Source organism: Microtus ochrogaster, chromosome 7 (assembly GCF_000317375.1).
Source record: "Microtus ochrogaster isolate Prairie Vole_2 chromosome 7, MicOch1.0, whole genome shotgun sequence".
NCBI classification, from domain to species: domain Eukaryota; kingdom Metazoa; phylum Chordata; class Mammalia; order Rodentia; family Cricetidae; genus Microtus; species Microtus ochrogaster.
In genome coordinates this window covers 43,844,914-43,854,329 of record NC_022014.1, presented here as the reverse complement: position 1 = coordinate 43,854,329, position 9,416 = coordinate 43,844,914, and the positions used below count along the sequence as shown (strand labels likewise).

Here is a 9,416-nt window from a genome sequence, read left to right as displayed (position 1 = left end):
GGTGCCCTCTTCTGGCCTGCAGACATACACACAGACAGAATATTGTATACATAATAAATAAATAATAATAATAATTTAAAAAAAAAGAAATAGTAAATTAGGTCATCTGTGACATTCAATTGTAGTGCCTTCTGGAATAATCTTTTTTTTTTAAATTACACTTCAGTACTGTCTTCGTTAGGATTTCTATTGCTGAGATGAAATACCATTACCAAAAAGTAAGTTGGGGAGGAAAGGGTGTATTTGGTTTACACTTCCTCATCACTGTTCATCACTGAGGGAAGTCAGGACAGGAACTCTTAACAGGGCAGGATCCTGGAGGCGGGAGCTGATGCAGATACAATGGACGGGTGCTGCTTATTGGCTTGCTTCCCATGGCTTGTTCAGCCCACCTTCTTATAGAACCCAGGCCCAGCAGCCCAGGGATGGCACCACCCACCATAGGCTGAAGCCTCCCCCGCTGATCACTAAATGAGAAAATGCGTGCACTGGATCTCAAGGAGGCATCTACCTCCTCAGCTGAGGCTCCTTCCTCTAGCTTGTGTCAAGTTGACACACAAAACCACCCAGTACAAGTACTGTAGCACAGTTTCCTTTAAGCATATAGTTTTTGTAATAATAATTTCTGGCTAGAAAGTTAACCAAAAGCCCTCCTATGTTATTTGAAATAGCATGGTTCCTGTGGCTGGAGAGAAGGCTCAGTGCTTAATAGCACTTACTGATCATGCAGAGGACTGGGGCTGAGTGCCCAGCATCTACACAGTGGCTCACAACCATCTCTAACTTCAGTTCTGGGAGATCCAGTGCCCTCTTCTGGTCTCCTACATACATGTGGTGCCCATAAAGTCATGTAAGCATACACACATATAAATGGATAAAATTTTAAAAGAAAATATAGTTCTACAATGCCCAACCAGACTGAGCTTTCCCCTGAACAAACATATATACAGTTCCTTCAGCTATTCCACAGAAGTGAAACGAGATGGCTCAGCACTCTTTACTGCTCTGGTTATTGGGGAACATGTTTGCATCTAAACAGGAAAACTGAACTGAAGAAACACCACAATGTGAGTTCACGGAACCCTGTGGCTGGCAGGATAATGTCACCCCCCCACCCCCACGCTCCCCCCAAAAGGATGTGTGCACTCAGATGCCCAAAATTTCACATTGTCAGCCGGGCGGTGGTGGCGCACGCCTGTAATCCCAGCACTCGGGAGGCAGAGGCAGGCGGATCTCTTTGAGTTCGAGGCCAGCCTGGTCTACCAAGGGAGTTCCAGGACAGGCTCCAAAGCTACAGAGAAACCCTGTCTCGAAAAAACCAAAAAAACCAAAAAAAAAAAAAAAAGCTCAGTTAGAGTTGGGTTTTTATAGTAGGAAAGGTGAGGGTGAGGGTTTTTGAGGTTCAGGACCCTTGATTGGCTGACATTTGTCTAATATGTCCTGGTGAGTGTGCTGGCAGGTGATCCTATCTACAGCGGTTGGAATGCTTGGCATTTCCTTTGGATGGTCTGTTCTTGGGTAGTGGTCGGGTAATCTCAGCTTGTGATTCTTCCTGCAACCAGGTATTGCTTCAGGGTAAACTACTGAGACTCAGGCCTCCATTATGGCTGAGTCCTACTCTGGCAGGTGATAATAGTTGATAGTAAGAACTACCTTTGGGTGGATCTGTTCATATTTAGCTTATTATGGCTGGCTCCTACAGTCTTACCTTGGAGAAATAAGGGTTTTTGGTAGAAGAACTAAACTAATATTCTGAGATGGGGATCTTTTGGATATGTGTGGTGTGTCTAATGGGTCATATTAAAAGTGGAAGAAGGAAACAGGGAGAGTTTGAAGATCCTCATCTGCTGTTTTGGAGGGAAGCGCATGGTCTCTGGAAGCTGGAAAAGAAAAGGGAGTGGACTGCCCTCTAGAGCCTCCAGGAAGAATGCAGCCCAGCTGACTGGGAGTTCTGCTCAGTGGAAACCAGTTTGACTTAGGACACCCAGAGCGCTCCCATCCACCATCTAAGCCAGTATCTCTTACCTTGGCTTAGCCACCACATCTCCTCTCTCCTCACTTTCAAGGCCCTGTGCTTACACTGGGTTCACCCAGCTAAATCCAAGAGCCTACCCATTTCCGGGTCCTTAATTTATTTATTTATTTATTTTGCTTTTCGAGACAGGGTTTCTCTGTAGCTTTGGAGCCTGTCCTGGCACTAGCTCTTGTAGACCAGGCTGGCCTCTAACTCACAGAGATCTGCCTGCCTCTGCCTCCCAAGTGCTGGGATTAAAGGCGTGCGCCACCACCGCCCGGCCCGGGTCCTTAATTTAATCGCGGCTGCAAAATACCCTTTACCTACTGCCATAACACATTCATGGGATCCCTCTGGATCCCTGCTGGGACGTGGGCATATTCTGCTTACGTCATCCAGTTTGTGTGAAGTCAGTCAATAAGTTCAAAATGGAAGTAAATGGAGGAGGAGAAAGAACCAGGACGTGCTCATACCGGTTCCTATTAGTCAAGATAAATAATTTGGATTGCATTCTGGGATAGAATGTTCTGGAATAACATCAGTAAGAGAGTGACATCACTGTTTACATTTTACAAACATCATTGTGGCTGGGTGTGGAGACAGGAAGGTCAAGAGTTCAAGGTTGGGCTGGAGAGATGGCTCAGTGGTTAAGAGCAGTGTCTGCTCTTCCAGAGGTCCTGAGTTCAATTCCCGGCAATCACATGGTGGCTCACAACCATCTGTAATGAGGTCTGGTGCCCTCTTCTGTACACACAGACAGAATATTGTATGCATAATAAATAAATTTAAAAAAAGAGTTCAAGGTCATCCTCAGTTAAATGACAACTTCAAGTTCCCCCTGGGTTACGTGAGACCCTGTCTCAACAAAACTACAACATAACTCAGCAGATGGCTCGGCTGGTAAAGTACCTGCTACATAGCATGAGGATTGAGTTCCAGGACCCCAGAAGCAAACCCACTTACCTACACACTGGTCTTTCCCGGCTCTAACTGTCCACCTCTGTCAGTGATGGTTGGTCGCAGTGTAAATTAAGTCGTAGTTGCTTTATTTGCAAAGGGCTGGTTAGATATTTTCAGCTGTGAATCCTCTGGTCTCTATCATCATTGATTTGGTTTGGTTTGGTTCGGTTTGGTTTTTCGTGGCAGAGTTTCTCACTCTGTAGACCAGTCTAGCTTCGAACTCAGAGATCTACGTGCCTCTGCCTCCTGAGTTCTGGGATTAAAGGCGTGCGCCACCACCGCCCAGCCTCTGTCACTGTTGAACTGCACTGCCATAGTTAGGTAGCAGCCACAGAAGATGAATGATGAACACGCGTGTCCTAATAATGAGTTTAAGCAGCATTTACAAACTATCACATATCTATAGTCTAATGTTTTTTTAAGTTCTAGAGTCCTATAGCAAAGTTTGGTGAATGTAGCTTACAAGAACCTATTTTCTGTCTAATGAAAGACAACAAGAAAAGAGTTCATAACCACCAAGGCGATGTAAAGATAAAAGAATGTGGACTAATCTCTTTATAATCAGTATATACTATGTACACAATGTGAAAGATCAATTACTTCATAAATATGTACAACTTGTATATGTTAATTAAATTTTTAAAAAGGTTTATTTTGTGTATATGGGTGTTTTACCTGCATGTATGCCTGTACCATATGTAGGAGGAGGCCAGACAAAGGGCATCAGATCCTCTGGAACTAGAGTTACGGATCGTTGTGAGCCACCTTGTGGGTGCTGAAACTGATCTGGGTCCCCTTGAAGAGCAGTGTTTTGTTTTGTTTTTTTCTTTTTCTTTTTTTTTGTTTTTGTTTTTCGAGACAGGGTTTCTAAGTAGCTATGGAGCCTGTCCTGGAACTAGCTCTTGTAGACCAGGCTGGCCTCGAACTCATAGAGATCTGCCTGCCTCTTCCTCCCAAGTTCTGAGATTAAAGGCATGCACCACCACCACACCCAGCCCAGACAGTGTTCTTCACCCCTGAGCTATCTCTCCCATCCTAATGAATTTTATATTTAGGCAGTCAGCTTAAGGCATTGAACATATTTTGTCACTGTTCACTGTACATGAATCAATACTGTATTTAATAAATATGTAACATTAATGATTCAGGGGCTGGAGAGATGGCTGAGTGATTCTGAGCTGCACTTCTAAAGGACCTGAGTTCTGCTCCCAGCACCCACACTGGATGGCATCAAGTGTACAGGCATCTGAGCCTTTGGCCTGTGATATGGGATTCCCCTCTGTATGCTGTGAATACCACTGGTTAATAAAGGACTGTCTTGGGCCTATGCAGGGAATAGAGGTAGAGGGGAGAGGGGAGGAAGCTAGGCTGAATGCTGGGAGAAAGGAGGCGGAGTCAGAGAGAAGCCATGTAGCCCCACCAGAGCCAGATGGAACTTTAGCCAGTAACCCACAGACACATGGAGGTACACAGATGAATAGAAATGGGTTAAATTAATATGTAAGAGTTAGCCAATAAGAAGATAGAGCTAATGGGCCAAGCAGTGATTTAATTAATACAGTTTCTGTGTGATTATTTTGGGGCTAAGCAGCCAGGAACCAACAAGCAGCCCCCTCCTTACAACAGGCCTGTACAGGCACCTGTATTCAATTACACATTCTCCCTTTCTCTCTCATAATTAAAAATAATAATAAAAAATAAAGATGGGCCTAGTTGTGTTGTGCTTTTAATCCCAGCACTTGGAAGGCAGAGTCAGGCTGATCTCTGAGTTTGAGGCCAGCCTAATCTTACAAAGTGAGTTCCAGAACAGTCAGGATTACACAGAGAAATCCTGTCTTGGAAAAAAAAAATACAAGGCTGGAGAGATGGCTCAGAGGTTTAAGAGCACTGGCTGCTCTTCCAGAGGTCCTGAGTTCAATTCCCAACAACCACATGGTGGCTCCCAACCATCTGTAATGAGATCTGGTGCCCTCTTCTGGTGTGCGGCCATACATGGAGGCAGAATATTGTATACATAATAAATAAATAAATAAATCTTTTTAAAAAAACTAGCCTGAGAAATCCTGTCTCGAAAAACCAAAAAAAGGCCGGGCGGTGGTGGCGCACGCCTTTAATCCCAGCACTCGGGAGGCAGAGGCAGGCGGATCTCTGTGAGTTCGAGACCAGCCTGGTCTACAAGAGCTAGTTCCAGGACAGGCTCCAAAACCACAGAGAAACCCTGTCTCGAAAAACCAAAAAGGAAAAAAAAAATGAAACTTTTAAGCCGGGCGGTGGTGGCGCACGCCTTTAATCCCAGCACTCGGGAGGCAGAGGCAGGCGGATCTCTGTGAGTTCGAGACCAGCCTGGTCTACAGAGCTAGTTCCAGGACAGGCTCCAAAGCCACAGAAAAACAATGTCTCGAAAAACCAAAAAAAAAAAAAAAGAAACTAATGCTTATGCATAGATATGATTTACCAGTGATTGTAAAGTACAAATAATGGCTTTGATAGCAAAGAATGGGATACTCTGAGATTATCAGGAACCACTATCAATAATTTTGTCAAGCCAGGCATGCATTGCTGGCCTGCAATCCCAGCACTCTGAGGTGGATGCAGAAGGATCAGAAGTTTAAGGACATCCTTAGTTATATAGCAAGTTGGAGGCCAGTCTAGGCTATATAAGACACTGTCTCAATAATGGTGATAATAATTTTGACAAGACAGAGTAGTCAAATGTCATACATAGCAATTCGGGAGAAGAGTTAAATTTTTCTTTTTAAATATATTTTATGTTTAATTATGTGTATATATATATATATGTATATCTGTATGTGCATATACGCACATGTGATTGAAGATATCCTGCTAGGCCAGAGACTTCAGATTCCCCTGGAATTATAGGCAGTCATGATGCTTATGCTAGCCTCTGAGAGAACAATATGTGTTCTTAACTGCTGAGCCACCTCTTTAAACCCCTGAAGGTTTTTTCTTTATATTTATAATTTTATTAATTTTTCTAATTTTTTTTGCATCAATTGGCCTTTAATGTCCAAAAGAGGCATGGATACAGAGCATAGATGTGGCAGGGTCTCAGTCCCTGCACCAAAAATGTGAGATGACTTCCAACTGGCCAGTCTTGGAGGGTAGGGAGAACCACAGATCTGGACATTTGTAAGAAAAATAAAACCTAAAATAAAACATTCAATCTTGTACCCAATGAAAGGTCTGAACAGGGAACTTGGTCACCCTCCCCTGCCAGAATTAAAGAAAAAACAGCTCAATACACACTAAGGCATCAGGAGGAAGGGGCATTCTCCTGCCTTCCCTCACCCCCAAGAATGGGCTGGGGGGAGCTAGATTTTTCCCACCCTTACAGTGTCATCCCACTCAATGTTCTGAATGTGACTCATTAGCACCAGCAGCTCAATTGGCAATGACGACCCCCACCCACCCCAATCATGTCAACAGCAAGGTTTCCTTTGCACCCTCTCTGGAAGGTCCTCCCACTCAGTCCTTCACCTCCTGACTCCCAGAGCTTCATTACTGTACTTCAGACCTGTTCCAAGGAAGCCCCTAAAGATTCTTAATATGGCCACTTGGAGATTGTCAGATAAGAGAACCAAGAACATGCCAGGCAGTGGTGGCGCAGGCCTTTAATCCCAGCACTCAAGAGGCAGAGGCAGGCAGATCTCTGTGAGTTCGAGGCCAGCCTGGTCTACAAGAGCTAGATCCAGGGCAAGCTCCAAAACTACAGAGGAACCCTGTCTCAAAAAACCAAAAGAGCCAAGAACCAAGAAGAGAATCTAGTGAGGTGTGGAAATTGAGAGTAATTGTGCAGAAGAAAACACCATCCAGAGGGGCAGTGGAGGGAAGATGTTGAAACAAGATAATGGTAGCAACGGTGGCAACCCGCGCCAACAGATCTATTTGACAACTGGTAGTGTCTACAAAATTTTGGGAATGGAGGTCCCGACAGGAAGGAAATGGACTCAAAGAACCAAAGATGACAGAGTAAACACAGTATGTAGAAAACACTTTTGAAAAGGAGCAAAGGGATAGAGGGGAGGAGGGTTGAAGGTGGGATCAAGGGCGGTTGGAGCATCTTTCCTGAAGCTAATTACTGCTAGGAAGACAGCCCCAGAGGCTCACAAACAACTGCCACCCAGGTAGGTCTCATCTCTGTAGATTTGGACTTAATTGATCTGGAGTGTGGCCAGAGATGTTGAAAGGGCCCCCAAGTGATTTTTAGTATGTAGTTAAGATTGAGAACCAGAGCAATATACAGCAACAAAACAAAACACCGGATGCAAGATTTTATACCTCTAGCCAAGACCTCAGCTAACGGAGGATTTAAATGATCAGGGGTAAGAGCATTTGGTGGTCTTGGAGAGAACCAGGTTTCAGTTCCTTTCACCCACATGGCTCCCAACCACCTTAACTCCAGTTCCAGAGAATCCCAGACACCGGACGTGGAGCACTCTCATACATACTGGCAAAATACTCATATACATAAAATAAAATAAATCTTAAAAAAAAAAATCAAGCCGGGCAGTGGTGGCGCACGCCTTTAATCCCAGCACTTGGGATTAAAAAAAAAATCAAACGCTAAGGTATCTCAGCCAGCAACAGTGACGAGCACCATTTTAGTTAGAAACAAGCTGTTCTGAGACAGGGTCTCAGGTAACCCAGGCTGGCCTCAAACCCACTCACTATGTTGCAGAGAATGAACTGAACTAACATCCTGCGGCTTCCATCTCTCTGTCGAACTCTGGGATCACGGGTGTGCAGCAGCAGGCCCGATTTTTAGGTACTGGGGATCAAACCTAGAACTCTGAGCGCGCTTGGCAAGCACTCCACCATACCGAGCCTCCTCCCGGAGCTGGCAAATCAGATTCTCCTGCAGAGGTGCACAGCAAAGGAAGGGCGTCCGCCCATCTCACGCCCCTGCTCGCCGCAGTCGGGCGCGGGCGCCAGTGCGCCTGCGCAAGACGACCGGGCGCGAGCCGGCGGTCCCCGCGCGCTCCCGCGGTTCCTCTCCCCACCGTGGCCGCGGCGCGGGAAGGACAGCGAGCGGCTGCGATGGCTGACGAGATTGCCAAGGCTCAAGTGGCCCAGCCCGGCGGCGACACGATCTTCGGCAAGATCATCCGCAAAGAAATCCCCGCCAAGATCATCTTCGAGGACGACCGGGTAGGCTTGCGGCCGGGAGACACGCCGGCGTTCCCTGAGGAGCCGCGGGCCGGAGGCGACGCGCGGCCGGGCTGGCCTGGCCCTGCGCCCGCGTGGCCCTGCGGCGCGTGTCTGCGCTCGGGTTACGCGTTATCGGCCGCTCGGCCCGCCGCGTGTCGCAGCCCCGGGGAGGTGCGGCCGGTGGCCCCGGGAGGTGACGGCCCGTAGGGTGACGCCCACCGGGGCCCGCGGCCGCCACCCACCTCGCCGGTGTCAATCTGGCCCACGAGAAACCCGATCGTGCCCCCGGCGCAATCTCCGCGGTCCCCGCACTGCCAGGTGACCGGGGATTCGCGGGCCTTCCGCTCCCCGTTCCCGCCGCAGACTTTGCCCCTGGAGAGCGGAATCAGCCCCTCGACCTTTTAAAAATACTGCTTTAGTTTTGTTGTTGTGCCTTTTTGTTTTGTTTTTAATAAATAGGTTTCAAGTACCCCAGGCTGATTCCGAACTCGCGAGTAACCAACTGGGCCTAACCTCTAACCGTTGAACCTCGGAGCCCTTCCCCTCCACCTTCCAGTGCTGGGATTGTAGGCGGCCCACCACGCCCTCCTGAACGGGAAAACATTTATGGTGGGGCTCAAAGGGTTGTTTTTTTTCCCCTCTAAGAAATATAAAATACGAGGACGCATTAACGCTACTGGTAATGTTCACATAAACTCGAAACATTTATCCCAAATTTAATTCGGTTCCTTGAGGTGAGTTTTATGTAAATTGTATTTGTTGTAGACTCTAGTGTAATCCCAGCATCCAGAAGGCTGAGCCAGGACTTCCAGGCCAGCCTGTATTACAGAGTAACTCCCTGCCTCAAAACAAAGCAAAACACTTAAAGAAAAAGCTGTAAACTGTTATTCCCGCAGTTGGGGGATGTAGAGGCAAGAGAATCAGTTCAAACCCAACGTCGACTACATGGGGACACCATCTTTTAAAAACAAACCCAAACCAAACAAGCATAGTTTGCAGTTGTTTTGATACACTGATCTTTGAAATAATGACTGAACTTCAGTGTAACTGGCTGAAGCATTCTAAATGATACAGCATTTTTTAGCATAGATCAAGTAAAAGTACCCCCTAGCCAAATAAGTATGGCTGGAGCCTGGCGGTGGTGGCGCACGCCTTTAATCCCAGCACTCGGAAGCCAGAGGCAGGCAGATCTCTGTGAGTTTGAGGCCAGCCTGGTCTACAAAGGGAGTTCCAGGACGGGCTCCAAAGCTACAGAGAAACCCTGTCTCGAAAA

At 46.8% G+C, this 9,416-nt stretch overlaps 1 protein-coding gene across 1 annotated transcript in view; it reads left to right on the top strand.

Moving 5' to 3' along the window:
- The first annotated feature begins 7,949 nt into the window (after positions 1-7,949).
- The window catches only part of Hint1 (histidine triad nucleotide binding protein 1), a 4,169-nt gene continuing 2,702 nt past the window's right edge, over positions 7,950-9,416 (top strand). The window contains exon 1 of the mRNA XM_005350058.3: positions 7,950-8,143. Coding sequence (XP_005350115.1) covers positions 8,033-8,143 — 111 coding nt within the window. The 5' untranslated portion in view covers positions 7,950-8,032. The remainder of the gene's footprint in view (positions 8,144-9,416) is intronic.